This window comes from Amyelois transitella, chromosome Z (genome assembly GCF_032362555.1).
Source record: "Amyelois transitella isolate CPQ chromosome Z, ilAmyTran1.1, whole genome shotgun sequence".
NCBI classification, from domain to species: Eukaryota; Metazoa; Arthropoda; class Insecta; order Lepidoptera; family Pyralidae; genus Amyelois; species Amyelois transitella.
This window is the reverse complement of record NC_083535.1, coordinates 6,618,419-6,642,528: the sequence shown is the minus strand read 5'-3', so window position 1 is coordinate 6,642,528 and position 24,110 is coordinate 6,618,419. Positions and strand designations below refer to the sequence as shown.

At 34.9% G+C, this 24,110-nt stretch overlaps 3 protein-coding genes across 5 annotated transcripts in view; 1 reads left to right on the top strand and 2 right to left on the bottom strand.

The window, feature by feature from the left end:
- Positions 1–5,169: 5,169 nt before the first annotated feature.
- LOC106134046 (procollagen-lysine,2-oxoglutarate 5-dioxygenase) lies at positions 5,170–22,341 on the top strand. Of its 2 annotated transcripts, none has more exons than XM_013333998.2 (13): positions 5,170–5,639; positions 6,170–6,401; positions 6,506–6,681; positions 6,760–6,927; positions 7,020–7,216; positions 7,593–7,846; positions 8,123–8,347; positions 11,900–12,041; positions 12,208–12,390; positions 12,860–12,964; positions 13,271–13,417; positions 13,800–13,914; positions 22,079–22,341. In XM_013333998.2, the coding sequence occupies exons 1-13, from the start codon at positions 5,561–5,563 to the stop codon at positions 22,246–22,248; spliced, it is 2,193 nt and encodes a 730-aa protein (XP_013189452.1). In that variant the 5' UTR covers positions 5,170–5,560; the 3' UTR covers positions 22,249–22,341. The 2 variants fall into 2 exon arrangements, with proteins under 2 accessions (XP_013189452.1, XP_013189451.1); XM_013333997.2 differs by lacking the exon at positions 22,079–22,341 and adding an exon at positions 16,497–17,071.
- On the bottom strand, positions 8,405–11,989 carry LOC106133741 (immunoglobulin domain-containing protein oig-4-like). The gene is made up of 4 exons (XM_013333569.2): positions 11,293–11,989; positions 11,144–11,215; positions 10,887–11,036; positions 8,405–8,943 (listed from the first exon to the last, which is right to left on the bottom strand). The coding sequence occupies exons 1-4, from the start codon at positions 11,401–11,403 to the stop codon at positions 8,785–8,787; spliced, it is 492 nt and encodes a 163-aa protein (XP_013189023.1). The 5' UTR covers positions 11,404–11,989; the 3' UTR covers positions 8,405–8,784.
- A 433-nt stretch (positions 22,342–22,774) lies between the features above and the next one.
- LOC106133758 (uncharacterized) overlaps positions 22,775–24,110 on the bottom strand; it is a 49,884-nt gene continuing 48,548 nt past the window's right edge. For both annotated transcript variants that reach the window (XM_060953624.1, XM_060953623.1), the window contains one exon: positions 22,775–23,435. In XM_060953624.1, the coding sequence (XP_060809607.1) occupies positions 23,108–23,435 (328 nt within the window). In that variant the 3' untranslated portion in view covers positions 22,775–23,107. The remainder of the gene's footprint in view (positions 23,436–24,110) is intronic.

The following is a 24,110-nucleotide window of genomic DNA, read 5'->3' as shown; positions in this document are numbered from 1 at the left end:
AATGTTTTCTTTTTTAATGGAAGCCAATTTTGAGTATTTTTGACTATAACTCAGTATTGAAAATAAATATTTATAGTGCCGATTTGTAAGGCATGTTGTAACCATCATTGGAGTAGAGCAATTTGCAAGAGAACCATAAAATTAACAAAGAATGTTGGTAGTACTAACCCGCACATAATATCTGTGATATGTTCTCCATCTTTCCCCCTTCTATTCTCTCCCCTCCAAAGACCCAACTAATGGAAATTTTTGAGTCAAAATTTAATTGAATTGAGCTACTGAGGCGAGACTTGCCTACCAATGGCGTCAGTACTTTCACAGATATTTTTTTACCTCTTTTGTTGCTACGTTAATGGCAGATGGAGAAAACAACAAAATAGCCACAAACAGTGGTCTCGACAGTGCTATATTACATAAGCAATGCTAAACGAGAATTATATTTGTAGTACATTGCAGAATGTTTTTACATCAGTTCTAAACCATAACAAGGCGTTTCTAATTTATGAAATTTATTAAATATATATTAAACCTAAAATATACAAATACTTATACGAGATATGTCACATTCATTAGAATAAATTTAATAAAATTACTACCTAACCTTAACAGCTTAATCTTTAATCTCAACTTATCTTGCACCTCGGTCTTAACGCTGGTAATAATTTGTAGTAACAAGAGCAAAAAAGGTTATTATAATTGTTTAAATTGCTCTAATTTAATGTTTTTTTAACTTAGTGTAGAATTTATAATTAAGTGCTTGTTTTACGTAACTACCGTCAATTATTTTTTAGTCCAATTTGTATGAAATATTACTTTTCCGAATTCCGAGTACATAGTATAAGTTGATCGCCTATTACTTATTAGCTCTTTGCTTGCTACTCAACTCTGATAATTTTCCTATACCTACTACTGCTATAATTTTTTCCATCAGTTCAGTTTATCTCTATCTGCTCAACGGTTATATGTGAACCGTTGAGCAGATAGAGATAAATGAGCATCCGTAACCTATGGAAGAAATTTTCAAAACAAGTACCTAGCACCATCTATGACACGCACGCACACCGCACACTCACCTTTATTACATATTCCGTGATGGCTTTGCAGTTGCAACTGCTGTAGTATCTTTTCCAGTACCTACCAACAGGGAGGTAATCCATAAATACCTAATGAATGTAGGTTTTTCGTTCCATGATATGAAGTTTCAAAAATAAGTTGTGAGTTAAAGTAAGGTAATTAGATTACTAAGTCTCAATAGCGTATCATGGGGTGACCTTTATCAATCTTTAATAATTACAAACCGAACAAGAAGGCCTAAATATAGCCATTAGTACGGTATTAAAGCTACGTATATGAGCCATTTGGAGTTAAAGTGGCCATGAGGACTTTCGGAACATAAAATATACGGCATTATGGCCCTCAAAATTACAGAGGTTTCTCGTGACCAGCAGGGCTCTAAATCTCGAACAAAAAATATGCATTGCCATTTATCTCGGCAATAAAATTAGCTTTTATCATCACATGACTATCACTTACATGATGTAAAGTTCCTTATTTTCTCTGTATGTATGCGATTATTTGGGAAAGATGTGGACGGATTTTGTTCCTGTTTGAAATTTTGAAAAGAGGGTGTTCTGATGATTTACCTATCTATACTGTCTGTGCTAAGGTTCACATAAACTAGTGACCATCAAACAATCCATTAAACTAGTTTCGATGTTATTTTGTGACATAACTGTGTATTTAACGTTTCATTGCATCTCCGAGTCTTGTAAGTCACAGATAATGAATAATATTTACGATTGAATGCGTTAAACAACAATGTCCATGAACGAAGCCGCGGGCAACAGCTAGTTTTTAATAAGATTTTAAACATATCTAACGCTGTAACTGGTGAAAAAAATGCTTAAGATAGAAGGGCAAATGAAATCCATGTCGTGACAACAGTTGCGCAAATTATTATAAGAGGTGAGAATAAAAATATTTTTTTTTTATAAGTAGATACATAAACATTCATACCTTACATATATACCTTTATTGTTTGTTTTGTGTTTATAACAGTAATTTCATATTTACTACAATGGTTTAGCCCATAATTATACGGTAGTGCCTATGAAGTAGATAGACAAAAATTAAATTAGATATATCGAATGATGATCGTCATCATCCGATACTTTCATCACTACTACAATTTCAAAGATAGGAAGGAGAATATTAAATGTCACTTGTGTAATATGTTCGAAGCCAAAATGTTGATGAAAAATATCAGGCTAACAAGAATAATACAAGCCTGATTAAAGTTAGCAAAATTAAAATTCTTTGCATGAAGCTTCAAAAAACAATGAGGCAGATTGTTTTGAATTGTTCAGTATAAACATATTTCAATTATATTCCTAAAACCAATATATATCACGAAATATTTTCTCACTTTTTTCCACGCGGTTTTATTCCCCCTTTTAACATTCGTTCAAACAACATGTGGTAAAACAACAGCGTGAATTTAGATTTCTTTTTTTATATTCTAGATACAAAATGAAACTAAACACGGTCTTATTAACCGACTGCATGGCATAAATCCGACAAATAAAGCCTTCATTGGTACAAAAATTAGTTCGTATAATAAAGAATATTCAGATAATTTCTTACTCAAACAACAAAAGTTGTGTTCAAATGTGTAACTTTATATTTTGTCATTGAGATTGTAGCATTTAACAGATATTCTTGGACACCTTCCAGTCACGGTTTTCTTTTAAAATTTGGTCGGTCACTTTCATTTCACGGTTTAGTAGCTTTTTTGTTATACTACAGCGAAAAACTCTCACCGACAAATCAATCTTATAGATATCAGACGGTTCAGTGAAACAGTTGGCCGTTGCAGGCTTCTCTGGGAACATGGCTGTGAGGGCCCGGCGTTGCTGTCCTCGACAATGTTATTGGATGGTAGCTACGCTAATATTAGCCCTCAAATCAGGCGCCCTTTCTCAAGATTATTGCACAAAAGACACAGAAGAAAGCTGTAACACACATCAATTATTTCATAAAGGTATTTTCTTTATTTTTTTATTTTTTGGTGCGCGAATTGCGATGCGATTTTTTCATAACCATTTTTATTTGAACAAGTTTCATAAAAAATGGTAACCTTTAAGACACACAATAAAAGAAACAAAACTTAATACAATTTCTTTTCGTCGCTTGTTTTCGACATTTCATTTCTCATTTCATGACGATTGTCTCTTTTTTACAAACAGATTCAGCCACCCATGCTGTAAAAAATATGTATCTTACCAAATGAAAATCACTTGTCCGTTATACAGTGATATTTTATTCGGTAAGATATTATTTATTCTTTGTAGTACAAAATTTTGTAAGCAGATTCAGCCATCACACCGGTTTCCAACTGCTTGATTTGAATGGGTATTACTCTGATTATTTGTATTGAAGTAGGATTTGTTTTACCTAATCCATAATTCATAACTCATCAGTATAGCTCTGCACACTGCTCAGCAAAATTCCCTACATCAGTAAATTTAACAAAACTACAAGGAAGATAACATCAATTACAAAAACGAATATTTTTATTTAGCAAATAAGAATAGAAGCATCAGACTATGACCTAAGTATGATTAAGCGAAGACAAAGTAAAAATTAACAGTAACAGTAACAGACATTTCCGAGATAACAATCGTTTACGCGATTCGTAGTAAAATATTGCAATGCCGTTATGTGTTCTAGTCGTTCAGGATTTGATTTCCGTATAAGAATACTTACTTACTAATTATTTATTCGTTTGTGGACATGGGGTTCAAAGTACTTCATAAAAAAAAATCTGTGCAAGCGCACTACCTACGGATCTCAATCGCCAGGATACGGCGAGGCAATGACACCAGTATCTACTATAGGTTATGGGAAGCTTTGTGAGATGCACTAATAAAAAATCTTCCCTTATTATATTCTTTATTAAGTATAATAGCAAATGCAAGCCGTTTCAATTTCCTCTCAAACTAAAAGGACCAATTTATTGATAGATGAAAAACTATGATTTGAAAACGAAACTTCAAGACTTGTTTTGGATATCATGAGAGCGACTTGATCCGGAAAATAAGAGGCAGTCGTCAACGTAAGCTTTTTAAGGACTCGGCTCGTTAAGCAACAATAACCAGGCTAAGGGCCCGTGAAGACTGCCAACTTCATCCGACTTAGATCTGATCGACTCGGGTACCTAGTAGTCTGTTGGTGGCCCGCTGCACTGCGCCGTTTTATTAAACACGTTTTAGCGGGAGCGAATGATTCGGCTCGACCGCCACCAAAGGGAAGATATTCCGCCAGGCTAGCTGTTATGCCTGGGGTATCGCGGCTCCAACGATGGTGTGTCGGAGCTTGTATTATTATAGCTCCTATCCGTGCTCGAAGTCCTAGTGAGTGAGGAGTGAGCCGTTGCGTTGCTCGTAGTCTGCGGTGAGTCGAGACAGTAGAGAGCGAAGTCGACTTGTTGGCGCCGGTTGATATCGTGCAGAGCTGCCACGCTAGAGAGCAGAGCGGCGGTGATACATGAATATTGTCACGTCTATATTTCTTGCGGTGTAGACAGAGCCAACAGTCTTGAAGAGGCTGATAGGCCACGTTCAGCCGTACTTTATGGCTTAATGATAGAATTGAGATTTAAATTTTGGCAGGTTCCTAGCCCGTCGCCTTAAAGAATCCCAAGTTTATTAGGCTATCCCTGAGTCGCCGCGTTATTCTAACGTGCACCATACGTCATATAAATAAATGAGAAAGCAAGGGTTAACAGTTTTCCTTATACAGGTTATCTTCAGTTTGAATATATTTCAGATAAAAATCGAAGTCATCAGCAACTACTCAGAAGTAGTTTCATAAGTCAGATGGTTCCAACACTATTACAATTAGCATTAGGTATCAAAGTCATTGCAAAAACAGCTGCGGGTGCAACGATAATTTTTTTTGGGCTTCGAAAGTACAGGTGCCATTCAACCGCCTACGTCGACAGATTGCGTGCGACTGGCGACTGACTGACTGAACGAGCGTTCGTTTCTCAGACTGCTATAAAAACGATCACTCTAGTTCTACTCTTTGACAGTCTTGTCACTATAAAATTGACTTTGACAGCTGCTGTCAACATAATGACATAATGGTATTTCATTGTCATATGTCAAACTGTCAAGTCAAACCAACAAATTGGGCCAAATTAAACCAGAAAAACATAATATAAACACACACTTGCTCTGAAGTGAAGTTATAAAGTATCGTATCGCTAGCATTTTCAAAAAATATACTTTGTGATAGTATCTGAAAAAATCAAATTTTGATTCTCAAGATTCTTAATTATTGATAAACAATTCAGTAGGAAGTGGCAGTAGCCATCCACACTTATCAGTTAGTTCAGTTCGCCCTGCGGTTAAATCAGTGATCAGCAAAATTCTTATCGCTGGACGCTGGACGGAAGCGGGAACCCACGTATCTAGAACAGCGGCACGTTTATATCGGCTGTAACGAGCGGCAGTTTATTGCATGTGCGCTCTAGAACATTGAACTCGTCAAATTCATCATGCTGGATCTAAGAAAGTTTCTGTTCTTATTACAAGTATTCCTCATAATATTATTATCTACCCAAGTAAATGGAAATGGTAAGATATAAAAAAATGCATTGAAAATTGGATTAAGATTGTTTTACTATTTTTGTTGCTTTTGAATGTGCATTCTGTATGCAATTATATACATAATATAAATATAAGAATAAAATAAGAAAATAACAGAATATATGTTGTATATATAGATATATGTATATTAACCACACCCAAGGCTTATAATACTACTTACTACGTACTTTCCAATTGTATTTTGTGTTATTTTAAAAGTGCATCATACTTCAACCCAAAACTTACAGTGAGCTGTGAAACTTGAGATATCAAGTCAATTATTATGAAAAGAAAGCATAAACTTTCAACTGGGCATATAGTATGAAAGAAATACTAGGTACCTATCTGTTCCTGTGGATGTTGTTTTATATAGCATTGACTAGAAGTAGACCCTTAGTGAACCTTGTTATTTTGAAGCAAACGGCTGTGATTGAGTGACAGTCCAATGACAAATTAGAAATGCAGAGTTCATACCACTTGGGGTAATCTGTTAATGTGAAATTTTCCTTTTGTTTCAGATGATGTACTTGTTTTAACTGTTGCCACAGATGAAACTCATGGATTGCAACGGTATTTGAGATCAGCTGAAATTTACGGAATTAAAGTTGAAGTCCTAGGTCGGGGACATCTTTGGAGTGGAGGTGACATGAACTACGCTGGTGGTGGGCAAAAAATTAATTTTCTAAAGGATAAGCTGAATGAACTTATGACTTCAGAACACAAGGATAAAATTATTTTATTTACTGATAGGTCAGAAACTATACATTTTTTTAATAAGCATAAATAAGATAAACATTGATATACACATCTTTGAGGTCCTTTTGTAAAATATCTATATTGTATGTTTTTTTTAGTTATGATGTAATGTTCCTGGCATCACTGGACAAGATTCTAAAGAAGTTCAAGACCTTCTCTGACACCAGAGTATTATTTTCTGCAGAGCAATTCTGTTGGCCAGATAGTAAACTAGCTGCTAAGTATCCCACCACAGAAGTAGCTAACCCATTTTTGAATTCTGGTGGATTTATTGGTAAGAATATCTACTTTTTAATATAGTTATAAGTAATTTCATATCAAATACTTTTTTATGTTTCTATTTGTGTTTTAGGATACCTTCCAGAACTTGCTGAAATTGTCAACTCAAAAACAATTAAGGACAATGAAGATGATCAACTATTTTATACTTTAGTGTATTTGGACAAAAGAATGAGAGATGAACTGAAAATATCACTAGATCATAATTCAGTTATATTTCAGAATCTTAATGGGGCATTATGTAAGTGACAATTTGTTATTATTTTTATTTTATTTTTATTTGTGTAATTGTATATTTAGGATATTGTTGGCACAAAAACATTTTCTTTATAGCTGATGTCGAATTGAAGACGAATACTACTGAAGACTGGCCTTACATTGAGAATGTTGTAACAAAGCAGCAACCCTTGATTGTACATGGTAATGGGCCGGCCAAACTGACACTGAACAATTTAGGAAACTATTTAGCCCAATCCTGGTCTAAGGAAAAAGGGTGTGCTATATGCAAAGAGAAAAAAGTTGAACTGCAGGTTTGTGGATTCATATTATTTTGGGCTACACTTATATTATAATAATTATGTTTATCTGACATCTATAAACAGTGGGTATTTAAAGTATATTTCAGGAGAGAGACCAAAGGCATTCTAATTCAAAATAACTAATGAATTTTTGAAACATAACTACTAAGGATGCATGGAAAATAATGGACTTAAATAAAGATCGCTCTTATGCAACTAACAATAAGGGGCTGTACTCTAGGGGATATGCAATTAATTGTATCCATTCCAACATTTCAGGGTTCCATAGACTCCAAGTAACCATAATAGTTTTGATATATATAGATAATAGTTTTGATAACATCAGTCATGACAAGATATATTTTATAATTTTTTGTTGTTATTTTAGGAAGACTCATTACCAACCATCATGATGGCTGTATTTATCGAACAACCAACACCTTTCCTAGAGGAATTCTTGCTTTCACTTCTCGAAACTGACTATCCTAAGGAAAAGATTCATTTGCTTCTAAGGAATAATGTTGAATATCATGAAAATGAAGTAGAAAAATTCTTCCAAGGTCACGCCAAAGAATTTCTGACAGCAAAGCGCATCAAACCAAGTGATTTAATAACAGAGTCAGAGGCAAGAAATATAGCTAAGTAAGATTTTTTAATATTTATATTATTATGTCCCACTATAATCCAGAATTTCCCTATAGATCAATATTTATGTTAGAAATAAGCACATTCTTACTACGATTATATAACATTTAGAATAGTTCATGTATTAAATCAGTAATTTTAATTAACAGGCTGATATTACTCGACAATATGTGATAATATTTAGTGTTATCTTAAATTTGAAGCCTTATTCTATGGTTTTTTTTTATGTAATATCCACTGTGCTTTAAGATTACAATTTCACCTATTTTTCAGGGATCGCTGCATGAACAACTTATGCGATTACTTGTTTTCTATAGACAGTTTATCACGCGTAGAACCCGGCACATTACGGTATCTGTTATCTTCTGGCTACGATGTCGTCGCCCCCTTGCTCGCGCGCCCCGGCCAGGCTTGGTCTAATTTCTGGGGCGCCATCAGTTCCGCTGGCTTTTACGCGAGGTCACATGATTATATGGAAATTGTATACGGAGAAATCAAGTAAGACTAATAAAATACCATTTACAAATATTAATCTCATTGTATTAAACACTCTTATTCAGGTTATCTTAAATATTCTAGCTTTTCTAAGTTGTCCCACTGCGTATTAATCGAAAGTAATAAATGCGTCAATTATATTAATTAGTTCCACAGCGGAGACGTGATATATAAAAACATACTTAGATAAAATACACCAACATTATACGACATATCTTTAAATAGACCATTAAATCATTAAACAGTAAGGCAAGTGTGGTTTGCATCAATGATGATACAATAATTTATCAGAATCACAAAGTATGCGTGTCCAAACGTAACATAATGTCAATTCAAATCTTTACGTATATTCCTCAAAATAACATTTTTGGGTACCAAAATAAACTTTTTTGAAAACAAAACATTGCTATTATCAGAGGCTTATCGTACTTAGGGCTATTTCAATCAAAAGCAATAGAGAAATCTGTTTTGAAGGAACGTCGGTCAATAGAGTACATGTTGTCAGCTGTACACTCGTACACGCCGGCATCCATCTGCGTGGCCGGGTCGATTTCAATTTTGGACTTCACTCTATCATCCCCGATGGGCCATTCGTGGATCTGTTAAATGAAATAAAAGAACTTTAAGTACTATACTAAACACGAAATTAAAGCCAAAATTTAGCGGCATCTTTTGTATTGAATATTTCGTAAATGTGCGGGACCCAAAATTTGCATAAGCCTTAAACTCCTTTACTCATTATGAATTGCTTTAAACAAATTCTCTCTAAATTATGCACGTTTTGTTTGGAACTGATTCACGCGGCGGGCTGCTGTTGTAATTATAAACTGTTTAACAGCAGGCCAGCGCACTTGTTTTACGATCGTCCCAAAATCATTAAATAATCTATCTTATTTTTAGAATACAAAACGGTCAGTCTCATATGTTGGTGGATATCCGCCTAAATTATTTTAGGTAGATTCTTGGGTAATTAGTCATGTGGACATTTTACTTATGAACTAGCTAGTTCAGGAGTAGCTACTCCCGTGACGTGTAGTTCCCGGCACCAATAAAAAAAAGAATAGGACCACTCCATCTAGTTCCCATGTCGTATAGGGTGACTAAGGGATAGGCTTATAAATTTGGGATTATTTTAAGCGATGGGGTAGCAACCTGTCACTATTTGAATCTCATTCTATCATTAAACCAAACAGCTGAACGTGGCCTATCAGTTATTTGAAGACTGTTGGCTCTGTCTACCCCACAAGGGATATAGATGTGATTATATGTATGTATGTATGAACTAGCTACTTAGTCCGCGCAAAAATGATGGAAAATTATTTGATTGTCGCTCAGACAGTGAGCAGTTTGATGAATTCGTGTTTGTCTATCGAAACCATGACATAATAAATCCGAAGTGGGACCATCGTTCTTATAAAATCTTATGACTTTATATAGTCCACAAGCTGTTTCCCGCGACTTCTTACACACTGAAGGGTATCATGCTACTTCATCGGATTTTGTTAGATACCAGAATTAATTGTACCATATGTTGTTTAAGTTTGATATCTTTTGTAGAGTCTGGCTATCGTACGCTGTTTAAAAAAATGTACTTGAAAGCTGAATTTTCCATCAGTGATTGCGACAATTGGCGGTTATTGTGTTGATAGAGAAGCGGTGTATAAATTGAAGACTAGTCAATTATGGCGGTCAGTGTTCTCGGAATATTCTATTTGATATAAGACATAGCGACCGGCTACTGACAACGCTTCGCTTCAATTTAACTGCGCTATATTCAATTACATTCGCTTGCATTCATCAATATTGTTATGTAATACATTATGCAATACTAGCTTTGGTCCGGGGCCTTGCTCCTGTGGGAATTTCCGATTAAATGATAGACATGGTACCTCTGAAGATTTTGTCTGAATAATTAAAATCTGTTCTTTCTGAATTACGTAAACGTAACGAACAAAAATACAAAATCTTTTCTCTTTATAATATTACTATGGATTACATGTGCTACCTATAAATCTGTACTTTATCAAGAAATATCCTTTTTTACTACATTTCTTACTCATAGTATAAGTAGGTGGAATGAAATCGTGATGACATGATATGTGCCTATTCGTTAAAGAAACTCGCAACTTTTGTTTATTAAAAGAACATAAATAATTCATAAAAAAAATAGTTCGATTGCATTAGTGAAACGTGGGCTCCGTACAAACCAAAATTTATATGTTTTTTATATTCAATGTTCCTAGATTTGTAACCAAATTTCATAATTCAAAGTCAACGGAATGAAAAACAAATGAAAACCCTATGACAGCAATTGTTACGTGCGATTTTACAAGAGAACCAAGTTAAATTCAAGCTTGTAATTGAACGCCACTAAAAGATGACTCTTGGCGTTTTCGTTCAATTACAAGCTTGATTTTAACTCGAAAACTCCACGAGTTCCTGGGAAAAAATTGACAAAGGCGTGATTAAGGTATAAGTATTCTGTTTTTCTTTTTAAAACACAACACCCTAAAAGATATAAAATTTATCAAACAAAACTTACATGAAGATAATGATGAGCAAATATTTCCACGCCGTCTTTGAACCAGGTGATGTGCGGTCGCGGTGTACCTTTAGCAATGCATAAAAATGCGATCTTGTGTCCCAGCACATACTCAAGATCAAAGTGCGATGCCAGTAAAATTTTTGCGCCCTGTAAGAAATTTTTATTTTAGTTCATGGCAAAATATGTATGTATGTAGTTTTTATTTAGAATACATATATTAAATAAATTAATAGGACGTATTTTCAATAACTTACATCATTGTTGTTGTAATACTGATCCGACTCTGGATCTCTGTATTTGCCAGTTATAGGTAAACCGATTTGTACCTGGAATATAAAATTTACTATATTTCTTACAAACATGATACTCATAAAATGTTCTTGGTTAAATTCGCTGAGACTACCTTTGACTTGGTTCTGCTCCTTGTGCGCGCTCGTCTCGATTCCGCGGGTTCAATGAGGAACCAGTATAGAATTAGGAGGATCAAAAACAATTTCGCCCTTAACAGAAACATTTCTCTTAGTCGCGATAAATTGTTAAAATATTGGGCGATGCTAAAAGATCGTTGACACTTCTGTTAGGCCAGATTGCGATTCCAGTATGGTCTTGTGTGGAGTCCGATTGCAACTGGTGGTGCCAGCGATTTCTCTCCACGCCAATTTCTCAATTGGCTAATAGCAGAGGTGCTCGCAGGAGGGCCCTTGTCTCCCCTATTTGATATATGGCACTCGTCATTTCCTTTCGCATTTCGTCGTTACTTTGAAACAGTAGATAGATATTCACAAGTCCGAGTGTAGGTCAATGAGAAATGTTCATGTTGGTGTAGGTTTCTAAAGTATGTATGAATTACATGCCGATTAAAATTTTATGTTAGTTTGATTAAACTCACCCAGAACATTTACTTGCTATACCCGTTTCTTTTCGTGGATCAAAGGGTTATCGTTATCAATGTTTTTATCTTTCGTATTACATTTGGTGTCAATTGTATCAACTTATTCTTTTTTTTTCAGAGGAATATGGAATGTACCGTTTATAACTAACTGCTACTTAGTGAAAATATCCGTGTTCAAAACAAATTCATCAAAATCTGTGACATATTCCAAGGAAAATGTTGACGCTGATATGGCTTTCTGTGCCAGTCTCAGAGAACTTGTACGTATTTCAAGCATTTTATACCCTAGCAAAATAACTGTGCTACAAGCTTATTGAGATATTTTAACTGTGTTCTAACAATAATATGTATCTCTTCAATCAAAGGTTCTTTTACTAAAAAAGATTTGTAAGAATTTATACTAATTGTAAATGTAAAAAATTTCAGGGTATTTTTATGCACGTGAGCAACGAAATTAGTTTTGGCTACCTTGTTAACCCGGAGAATTTCGATATAACACGCACCCATCCCGATGTTTATCAGGTCATCGACAATAAAATTGAATGGGAAAAACGTTATCTCAATGAAAACTACTCGAAAAACTTTGAAACTGGACGAGAGCATTTGATGGTAATTTCAAATCGTTATTACAAATCGTTTTTTATCCACCTGGCTGTCAGCTTTCTGGAGAAAACCCTTGTGCTGAAGTGGGTAAATCACGTTTTTACACGCAGCGATTTTCGTTTGAACTCCATGAACGTGCAGAGAAACTTACCCACATATATATGTCTTAGTATATCTTGTTATTTAAGATTAATATTATATAATAATGACAATATACTCTGTTTTTTTTTTTTGTATAAATGTTATTAATGATGTTTGCACAGAAAAACAAAAAAGGGTCTTTGGTGGTTTATCTATACTTGTTTTTATTTATAAAATATGGTATTGTTGGGCTACCCTATGACACGTTTCGAATTTACTTTGGGTCTAACTGTATAATAACCTAGGTATATTCACAGAATACAGAAAATCTCCGTGTTCTGAGGGTAACGGTATAAGAGAGATGTAACAACTTTCTCTATATTTCATTTTCCAGCCTTGTCCCGATGTGTACTGGTTCCCTATGATGTCGCCAAGATTTTGTCAAGAATGGATCGACGTCATGGAAAACTATGGCAAATGGAGCGATGGTTCTAATCATGTAATTTATTTTTTCTCTTATTTTAAAACTCATTACAAATAACAGAAACTGTTTATAGCACGGAACACTATACTTGTGGAATTTGCGATGCAACGAAGCTGTTGGCGAAGGCTAGTCTACACTTTATATTTGTATTTTTGTAACGAAATAAACTCAAATCTACTGAACCGATTGAAGATAAAGAAATTTGTTACACAGATATAATAGACCTTTAGGAATAACAAAGGCTACTTTTTTCTGGAATATCCCACGGGAGCGAAGCCCCGCGAAAAAGCTAGTGAATAATAAAATTGATATGCTTGTCAGGACGAACGGTTGGAAGGCGGTTACGAAGCTGTACCAACTCGAGACATACACATGAAGCAAGTGGGCCTGGAGCGCCAATGGCTGTATATTCTAAAAACTTACGTGCGGCCTTTGCAAGAAATGGTCTTTACCGGATATTATCACAACGTTAGTATAAATTTTTTACTGTTATATATTATTAGTTAGTACTCGAGTTTGTTTCCTTTATAACTTCACAATTTTATAGTTAAATAAATTCTTACACGTACATATTATTGCATAGATCATGTCTTTATGCCTAATTTTAGGATTATTAGTCTCAGAAAGACTAAAAGGCTACGTTTAGCTGGATGATTTAATGATGGTGTTGATATCCAGATAGTGACACCCATCGCCATCACTTTCTTTTTATATCATTAACTTACATCACCATGTTATATTTCATCGATGTGCAATAGTCATAGATAAGAGTTATTCATTCACTCATCTTCATCTATACTTGAGAAAAGTTCTATTATGTTTAAATCAAAGACATTGTCCGAAATTTCAGCCACCAGTTTCCTTGATGAATTTTGTGGTGCGATACCGGCCAGACGAACAACCTTCTTTGCGGCCGCATCACGATTCCTCAACATACACTATCAATTTGGCCCTTAACACACCCAGTAAGTACACTCATAAAAATAAAATTACTTACATACTTATAGTCACTTCCATATCCCTTGCGGGATAAACAGAGCCAACAGTCTTGAAAAGTCTGAAAGGCCGCGTTCAGCTTTATGGCAAAAAAAATTTACCACATTGTACTTGAAACTTTCCTATAGTTTGTGTCGCGTCTTGAAATAGCACGCAGTTTCCTGCGTTGTTAAATAAATCCAAATTGAGATGCAATTTATAAACATCACAACCATCAGTAGAAGTTGGCGTTTGGAAAAATTCAACGCCCTCTTCGTGTTATTAAATATTAGGTACTTACATGTGAAATTGGCGTTTGGTTGAGAATTCCAAATTCAATTTTTTAGAGATATTTACACATGTATTTGTGTTTCCTTAACCGTCATTCATTTGTTTCCTTTATTCTGATTTTTATGTTTGCGTCACTCTGTTTACAAAATGGAAAACTTGAAATATCGCGTTATTTACGAGTTCCACCGTGGCACCAGTGCTGCGGAAACTGCTTGGAGGGTTATTAAAGTGTATGGCGGTCGTGTCGCAAAAGACAACACAGTTTTGGGTTTTGGGTTCTAACGTTTTAGTTCTGGAAATGTCGACCTACAGAACAAGCTCCTTAAACGGCCGAAGACCCTAGTTGATAATGAAGAATTGAAGGCTATTGTGGAAGCGTAACCATTGGAAACCACGTCCGAGTTAGCTTCAAGTTTCGGTGTTTGTGATAAACTATTTTAATCCACTTGAAGCAAATTGGAAAGATTAAGAAACTTGACACGGGGTTACCTCACGAATTGAGTGAAGTAAACCGGCAGACGCGTGTCGACTGCTGCGTTACATTACTTAACCGGCACAATAACTTGGGCGTTAATGGGTTAAATCAAATCATTACCTGTGATGGAAAGTGGATGAATCGGGGCTAGACCCTGGCCAGCAAAAATTTTATTGCTTCTCGTCCGAATAGTTTTTTTTTCAGTAAAAGGGTCAATGAACTACCTATGATATGGCAAAATAAATGCATAAATTATAATGGTTCTTTTTATTTTATTAAATTAATATATTATATTCAAAAATATTCGAATTTTTGTTCCTCCTATACCAAACGCCAATTTCATATGTAAATACCTAATTTAAGTTACTTTATATAAAAATAAATAAAACTGATAGATAGGTTAATAATACAGTACAGTATGGCTGTTCAATGTCAAGTTGGGATTTAGTAAAAATACCTTAAGGTTGTGTTTAAGTGGATTAATAATAATTTTAAGTAACCGTTCCGACTTTAATGTCTTAGATTCTAAAGTCCGTGTCTTAGTTTAATAGTAGTAAAAAATCTACTGTAATACTGTGTATAGAAAAAAAAACAATAGGTATTCAAGATATTTAGAATCAGAACCATAAAATCTGCATCAAAAATTTTATATCAAAAAGTGTCTCTTGAAAAATAAAGAAAATGGGCACATTTTCTGAAATTCCTTTATCGATAACTAATTGTAAGTTACTCCTCAGAAAAATGTGATTAATTTACTAATAGGGATGTTGATCTTTGGATCAGAACAATTTGTAATGTGTTCGAGATGGCGTTCTGGAAGAACTAGATGGGGATAGGAAGAACTAGGGAGATTGGAGCCATAAAGTAACAAACTCACTTTATTACATTTACTGCATGAATTCTAATAAGTGCATAAAGTATGCCACCGGCTTATAACATTTTTTTATATTTTAATCATATCATCACCTAGTTAGGAAAAATTGATGAAAGAACATAAACTTTTTAATTTTTTTATTATTTTTTGAGTTTCGGCTTTTTAATAAAAATGAATGATTTGACCTTTAAAAAAAGATTTGAATATATTTATGCTGAACAGATTTGGAGAAATTTGGTTAAACATCCAGAGATCAAGCACAAGGTGAAATCGGGGGTTGTATCGGCTAGTACTAAACTTTTTCGGGGATTAAGTACTTAATTTTTATTTCAATTTAAGTTTTAAGTTGCAATAAAAATAATGATCTCGTTTAAGATTAATAAATATGAGGAATATGGAGAGGCATGCAATTCTGTTTGCCTATCGGCGCAGCATAGAGATCTATGTAGTTTTTTTTTCTAAAATACTTATTTGAAAAGTTGACCTGAATTATTGCTTGTCTCACCGTATTGTGGTTGAGAAAGTGAATTAAAATAATGAGTTGGCAATAATTATTAAAAAAAAATAGCAAATCCCAACATTATTATATAGACAGTCTTATTTATGGTTCCTTTTAGTACTATAAGTCCATGTTCTAAAACAGGTCGGTTTATTTTTGACAATAGTATAGACCACACTATCACTTAATGACTTAACCATTTGTAATTGCTATATGAATCGCTGAACAAGCCCTCATTGACTGTTTTGCTTTATTTTTAGTCAAGCTTTACCTATGTCTGACATGAAGAAATTTAGTGATTAGTCTTTGATTAATCTAAGAAATTAGTTTATCAATATTTAAAATGCCTGCTATCGCATGTTTATTGCCATGACCGTTTCTTTATTACAAATAAAATTCGTTTATTACTACTAATTCTAGTTTCTTGTTGTAGATGTCGACTATGAGGGCGGTGGCTGTCGTTTCATTCGATACAACTGTTCTGTTCGCAACACGAAGCGCGGCTGGCTGCTGATGCACCCGGGCCGACTCACGCATTACCACGAAGGGCTTCGCGTCACCAACGGCACCAGATACATTATGATTTCTTTCGTTGATCCGTGAAGTGAAAATCAAAGAAAGCATACTTAATATTTTCGGTCATCCAGCCTATGATGACACTTAAATGCATTACACGAAGCCAAAAATAATGAGAACGTATTATTATATATAAGTTATTACTAATATTTGATAGTTATTGATATTACATATTTTGCTATTTTATAATTTGTAGGTATCTAATAAGTCAAGAGAAACCTTCAGAATAGTCGAAGATTTGTTAGTATAATTTTATTCTGTTTTACTTCAGGTTGTGTATGTACTTCATTTATAAACTTTTATAAATTAGTTTTACAAAACATATCAAAATATGTTGCAACGATTATACAAATAAAGCCAAAGATATCATTCAGTTCAACTTTTATATCATACTCATACATGTATTCCTGTATTAAAAGATTTTTCTGTATAGACTCAGCGTTTATATTTATTTTTTTAATTTCGCAGTAATATTTTTTACTGTGAATTTTCCCTCATAATGTGACAATGATGCTGAACCTTGACTAATCATCATTTTCTAAATCATGGACTTGACATCTATGACAACATTACTAGTCTTAGAAATTCAGAGAATTTGAAGAATCTGAGATCATACTGTTCACATTGCAATAATGGGCCGATTATCCAAACGCCAGTAAAAAAAAAGGTATTCGGGTGAAGAGAATTTTTGGAGAGATGGCGTTGAAGAGACAAACCTCTTTAGAGTTTTAGAGGTTTTTTCTTCTAATTTCATCTTTGATTTAATTATATTTTTTGATAGATTTTGTTTTAACATTCATGTCTTGTCTCGGCCTCTCATCCTATATGTAACTTAAAATAAAATATCTTTTATTTTACCGAGTGGTCCGTCCTTTCAATTAAACCACTACTCTGCTTAATTAGAATATCTATCCAAACCTAGAGGTAGACTAATAGGTTATGAACCGCAAAAACGATGGAAGCACACGGAGATCAAGTTCATGGAAATAGGGGTACGAGTAGTATTGTTACAAACTTGGAAAAGCTTGAAGGAACAAGCAATTATGGAACATGGAAATTATACATGGAGATGTATTTAATAGAACATGACTTATGGGAGTATACAAGTATTACGCCACCGTTAAGTGATGTACTCGCTACAAAGAGAGACCAGAAAGCACGAGATAAAATACGCTTAATAGTTCAACCGCATTGTTTAATCCATGTTCGCCAAGCAAAGACGGCTAGAGAAGCCTGGACAGCTCTAATGAACGCATTTGAAGATAAAGGCCTAAATAATAGATGTAGGCTGCTATCAAAACTAGTAAGCCTTAGAGAAGTTTGCTAGCGTTAAAGAATATGTAACAAATGTCATGTCCACATCGCTACAACTCGCTGACATTGGGAAAGAAGTAGATTAGCTATAGAGAATAGCAATGTATCACTTACTACTGACTATGTTAAAACGAAGCATATGGCAAGTTCCAGTGGGAACCAACCTACAGCATTATCCGCAAAGCGTCAGAACAAGGACAAAGCCCCCAAGAAAAGGCTAATGAAATGTTTCATCTGTGCTGGACCACATAAAGCAAATAAATTTAACAAGAATCCAAAATTAAAAACAAGGCGTTACAGGCTTTTGCATTGGGAATGTCGACAACAGGAAACGTCGGATATTGGATCATTGATTCTGGAGCGTCCAACCATATGACTAATCAGAAGAGTTGGTTTAGGCGTTTAGACAACACTTCTCCTTGCTTAAGAGTGACATGCGCAGCTGGTAATGAGGCTCTTGGTCAAGGTAAGGGGATGGTAGTCTGTGAGTCAGGGTTGTCTATCAGTGATGTCACTTATGTTCCTAAGTTAAGAGCTAACTTATTAAGTGTGAGTGCGATTGTACGAAAGGGACATGTAGTAGTATTTACCCGGAATGGTTGCGACTTCTAAAGTGATGTATGTGAGGTTAAAGACGTGGCTATGTTGACAGGTGTGGAAGAAAGAGGAGTGTATAAAATTAAAACTGCTTCTCAGGGTTCCACATTGGTAACAAAAGATGAAGATCAACTGATGTTATGGCATCGAAGGATGGGACATCTTGGTTTGCGTAACCTCAAGCTTTAAAGAGACAAGATGGCAACAGGGGTAAGTTTTCCCAATAGTACTACTTCACTGTAGTGTGTATCATGCCAAATGGGGAAACAAACCAAACAACCGTTTAAAAAGAAAGGTGCTTGCTACGAGGGCAAAAGAGGTTTTGCAAATTATTCACTCTGATATCTGTGGTATGATGAGTGAACCATCTGTTAGTGGTAAACTTTATTTTTTGACCTTTATTGACGATTTTACACGTAAAACTTCTATTTATTTTTTGAAATCAAAAACTGTAGTTTTCGAAAAATTTTTAGAGTTTAAAACTTTTGCTGAGAAACAGAGCGGTAAGAAGATTAAAGTATTACTTACGCACTGACAACGGCACGGAGTTCGTCAATAGGCGGATGGATAATTACCTGAAACAGCATGGGATACAGCACCAAGTTACGGTTGAGTATACGCCTGAACAGAATGGTGAGGATGAGCGAGCTAATCGCACGATCTGCGTTTATATGAAGCACGCTTCATGAAGCGGGCTTATCAAAAAGATTCTGGGCGGAAGTTGTCAATTATGCAGTTTACTTGAAGAATAGATCTCCAAAAATTGCTGTGAAAAATAATAATATGACTCCAGAAGAGAAGTGGTCAGGAAAGAAGTGCGACCTGAGTATGATGAAGACTTTCGGATGTAGAGCCTTCATGTACGTTCCTGATCAGAAGAGGAAGAAATGGGATCCAAAAAGCAGAGAGCTTATTCATGTTGGATATTGCGATGATGCGAAAGCATATCGTCTGTTGGACCTCAAAACTGAAAACATATGCAAAGCAAGAGATGTGGTATTATTTGAAAACCAGAAACACAAAGAAGAAAATAAATCTTCAGATAACACAGAGGTGTTAATTGACAATTCTTCAGAGGACGAAGTTGTGTTTCCAAACTCAGTGGTCAATTCAACAGAACCTGGAATTTATGAGATGCTTTTGACATCACCCCAGAACATAGAGAATACTGGAGAGATGGTAACAACAGAGGATGTTAGAGAAGAGCATATACCAGAGTCTGATATGGACAGAGAGCGTCCAGAGACCAATATTAATAATGATGATGAGTTTGAAGATTGTGAACCAGCTCCAATCGTTGAAAATATTCCTACCGAGAGTGAACGGAGGTACCCACTGAGGGATAGGAAAGCTAAAGACTTTTCTGATTATATCCTTTATCAAACTGCTGCAACATCTGATCTTGATGATCCAAAGAGGATTGAAGAGGCATTGTCGGGACCCGATAGTGAGAAATGGAAGGAAGCCATTAATGAAGAGCTTGATACATTAAAGAGAAATAACATATGGGTTATCGCGAAACAACCGTCTTCTCGTCATATCATTGATTCCAAATGGATATTTATAATCAAAGATGAAGGGAGGAATAGAAGATATAAAGCACGGTTGGTAGCAAGAGGGTTCAGCCAAAGATGTGGCATAGATTACGACGAAACATTTTCGCCAATAGTTAGACATAGTTCTCTCAAAACGTTACTTGGTCTAGCAGCTAAGTATAATTTTAAAGTAGACCAAATGGATGTGATAACGGCATTCCTGAATGGAGATTTAAATGAGACGGTCTACATGAAAGAACCGCAAGGTTTTGAGGAAAAAGGAAAGGACTATGTATGCTTATTGAAGAAGTCCCTTTATGGATTAAAGCAGGCTCCGAGAGCATGGAATCTGAAGCTTAATACGGAACTTCTAAAACTAGGTTTTAAACGTTTTAAGAATGAACCATGTGTCTATACAAGATCGAAAGACAAAAAGGGCATCATATTAGCAGTATATGTTGATGATATGCTGATATTTTATAATGATGCTAAGGAACTTCAAAGCGTGAAGAGGAATCTTATGTCTAAATTGGAAATGAAGGATCTTGGGAAGGCAAATTACATTTTAGGAATGCATATTTCACAGAATAACTCTGGAATTAAAGTCGATCAAGAGAAATATATCGACAAAATTTTGAAAGTTTTTGGGATGGCTGATTGCAAGATTACATCAACACCATCAGTTCTTCGAGAAAAGCTAGAGAAGCCACCACCAGAACACAAACCTGACCCCAAAATTCTATATCAAAATTAAATTGGGTCACTTATGTACTTGTCAGTTTGCACAAGGCCGGATATTAGTTATGCAATAACTAATCTAAGCTGTTACACAGAACAACATTGGGCAGCTGCTAAAAGAGTGCTGAGGTACTTAAAAGGTACAAAGAGCTTGGTCTTAGATACGAGTCATCTGATACAGCCAAAGTTGTTGGTTATGCAGATTCAAGCCACGGATCTACATATGATCGAAAGTCATTTGGTGGAGTAGTGTTCAAATGGACAGGAGGAGCTGCAATCTCATGGGAATGCAAAAAGCAAAGAACTGTTGCGCTCTCAACTGCGGAAGCTGAGTATGTAGCTCTATCTGAAGCAGCTTGAGAGGCAATATTTCTAAGAAGATTCATAGCTGAGATTACAACATCTACTCTGGAACCAATGACAGTCTACAGTGATAGTCAGTCTGCTGTTGCTGCACAAAACCCTGAGCATCATCAACGTACTAAACATATTGATGTGCGCTACCATTTTATAAGAGAAGCAGTTGGGGATGGTATTATTCAGCATGAGTATGTAGAGACAGCTCGTATGGTAGCTGATGCGTTGACCAAACCTCTGGCGAATGGTAAGTTGGGTGTAGGTGTATGACAGTGATGAAAGATGACTGAACTGTGAGTGTTTGATGATTAAGGGGAGACTGAGAGATCAAATTAAGGAGGAGTGTTGAAGAGACAAATCTCTTTAGAGTTTTAGAGGTTTTTTCTTCAAATTTCATCTTTGATTTAATTCTATTTTTTGATAGATTTTGTTTTAACATTCATGTCATGTCTCTGCCTCTTATCCTATATGTAACTTAAAATAAAATATCTTTTATTTTACCGAGTGCTCCGTTCTTTCTATTAAACCACTACTCTGCTTAATTAGTATATCTCTCCAAACCTAGAGGTATACTAATAGATGGTCACTTAAACTGGCCAAGCTTTACCTCTCAGACGAATTGAAACAGATCAGTTATTTTCTTTTGCAACAATACGAGATTGTATTCTGGCTTTACCAGAAATTTTGCATACCAATAAGTATGTCATTTTTAGTGACAGGAAGGTGCTTTGACAATAGTACACTATTTTCAAATAAAATTATTTTAAACCGACCTGTTTTAGAAAACATAAACCTGGTAATTAAAGGAACCATAAATAAGACTTTGAATTCACTTTTTGAATGCCAGCTCAGAATACTATATTTCTGGCCAAGCTTTACAAACGAATTGTTTTTTTAGATGTAGACTACGAAGGTGGAGGCTGCCATTTCATAAGGTACAATTGTTCCGTCCGGGACACGAAGCGCGGCTGGCTGCTGATGCACCCGGGCCGGCTCACGCATTACCACGAAGGGCTTCGAGTCACTGGCGGCACCAGATACATCATGATCTCCTTCGTGAACCCTTGATAAATTCTTACCTATCCTTACGTATGAAGATTTTGTATAAGAAATTAAATTTTTAATGCTCATTTCCATTTATTGTATTCCTAATTCGGATAATATTAAAATGTATCTAATCATCTCGAATATGAATTATTCCTTTCTAACCCACCATCTCACTCACTGCTCACTGGCAGGGCCAAGATTCCGTTTAAATTTTAACTGTTGATTTTGCTCCGCTAGGGTCGACACTGTTTTTATGTACCTAAGGTTTACTAATATTGTGATTTTAAAAATTAAAAGGGCAACGTATTTGTCTTGTTATGTACTTTATTAAATAACACAATAGTAAATATGATACAATAAAATTTAATTTCGCTTTCTTAGAAATAATATTTAAAAAATAAATTAACATTAATGTAAAAAATAAAATATAACTGAATACCCCATAACCAGTTAAAAATATTTTCCTTCATCTTTTTTAGTAAGTAAATGAAATTCCAATGTATAAGATTATAAAGTGTTTAAAAGCTAGTGATACTGCAACAGTTTTATAATAGTACATATTTTATGAAACTGATACATAATATAGGTTGCGAGTGTCTCAAGGAATTTTCGTGTACACAGCTCGGGAGTAGGTAGATATGAAACAAAACAATAGTAGGTATATTATAAACAAGCAAAAATTACCATTACATATGGTACCTCTTCAGAATTATGTAATGAAATTCTAATGCAGGTTAAAGTTAAGGTGCAGACGAGATAATTAAAGATTCATTTATTTTCAGGTGGTTATTTAAATTCTAAATTTACCAATTTATTGGTGTAAATCAACTATAAACATTCAACTAAGTACAAACATAGTCCATAATCAATATTTTCTCACCTACTTGGATACTGGATCGGGCTTTTTTTCCCCAGAAATAGAAATCGAGGAAATATCTACGTCTTCCAAAGTTTCTTTGGTTTCCTGACTTAAAAAATTGTTAAATACTTTCGTTGGGAATACGTAGTGTTTACCAAATGCAGATTCAGCATGTTTTTTGAACTTCTTGAATTCTTTTTGTTCCTGCTCCCATTCTGCTTGTTTCACATAAGGGAACATATATCGAGCCCACTTTGGTAAAAACTCATCCATGTAGTAGAATCGCCTCTTCCATACTTTAGTAGTTTCAACAAAGTTGCCACCGTGACCGCTTAACCATGCAGGTACACTAAAAACCATGTAATTTCAGAAACAAATCGTCGTAAAAAGAAGATTTATTGCAAAGTACCAGTGTATACTGCTGAAAATTAAGAAATGGTCTTCAAAATTATAGAAAAATAGTAGCAAGTGTTACTTAATAAGGTTATTTCTAGGTCTGGGCCAAATATCATCAAAACTTGTTATGAATTACATTATTATTATTTGTATCAAACAAAATTAGATATTAGTATAGAGTGCATAATATAACGATGCCTCATTACTGCTGCCAATACCTTGTAATTAGATCATAAATGCATACTTAAGACATGGCCCGTCCAATCCCACTTAAGTTTCGAAGTCTTTGTCCCCGCAACAACTTCTTTAGTCTGCGCGAATTGTGGAATTAGGCCCAGTAAAAATACACCACTCCTTAGTTCTCCAGCAAATAAAGTCAACTACTAGATCAGGTCTTGGATTTCAGTGTTAAATACATTGGGATATTTACCTTCAAGGTGACTAACCCTTGACTAGAAGCTTCTCAGGTGTTCTAGACTCTTAATTCGATCTTTTTTCCTACAATACATACATACCTACATAAAATTACGCCTTTTTCCGGAGGGGTAGGCAGAGACTACATCTTTCCACTTGCCACGATCTCTGCATACTTCCTTCGCTTCATTCACATATAACTCTCTTCATGCAA

Bases quoted from the DNA above. Each gene is read 5' to 3' on its own strand.
- LOC106134046 (XM_013333998.2), top strand. From the start codon at position 5,561: ATGCTGGATCTAAGAAAGTTTCTGTTCTTATTACAAGTATTCCTCATA. The intron at 7,217-7,592 runs GTTTGTGGATTC...TTGTTATTTTAG, and splicing joins AGAAAAAAGTTGAACTGCAG to GAAGACTCATTACCAACCAT. The intron at 12,965-13,270 runs GTAATTTATTTT...TATGCTTGTCAG, and splicing joins GGAGCGATGGTTCTAATCAT to GACGAACGGTTGGAAGGCGG.
- LOC106133741 (XM_013333569.2), bottom strand. From the start codon at position 11,403: ATGTTTCTGTTAAGGGCGAAATTGTTTTTGATCCTCCTAATTCTATAC. The intron at 11,216-11,292 runs GTAGTCTCAGCG...TTTATATTCCAG, and splicing joins GGAGCAGAACCAAGTCAAAG to GTACAAATCGGTTTACCTAT. The intron at 8,944-10,886 runs GTAAGTTTTGTT...TTCATTTAACAG, and splicing joins TTGCTCATCATTATCTTCAT to ATCCACGAATGGCCCATCGG.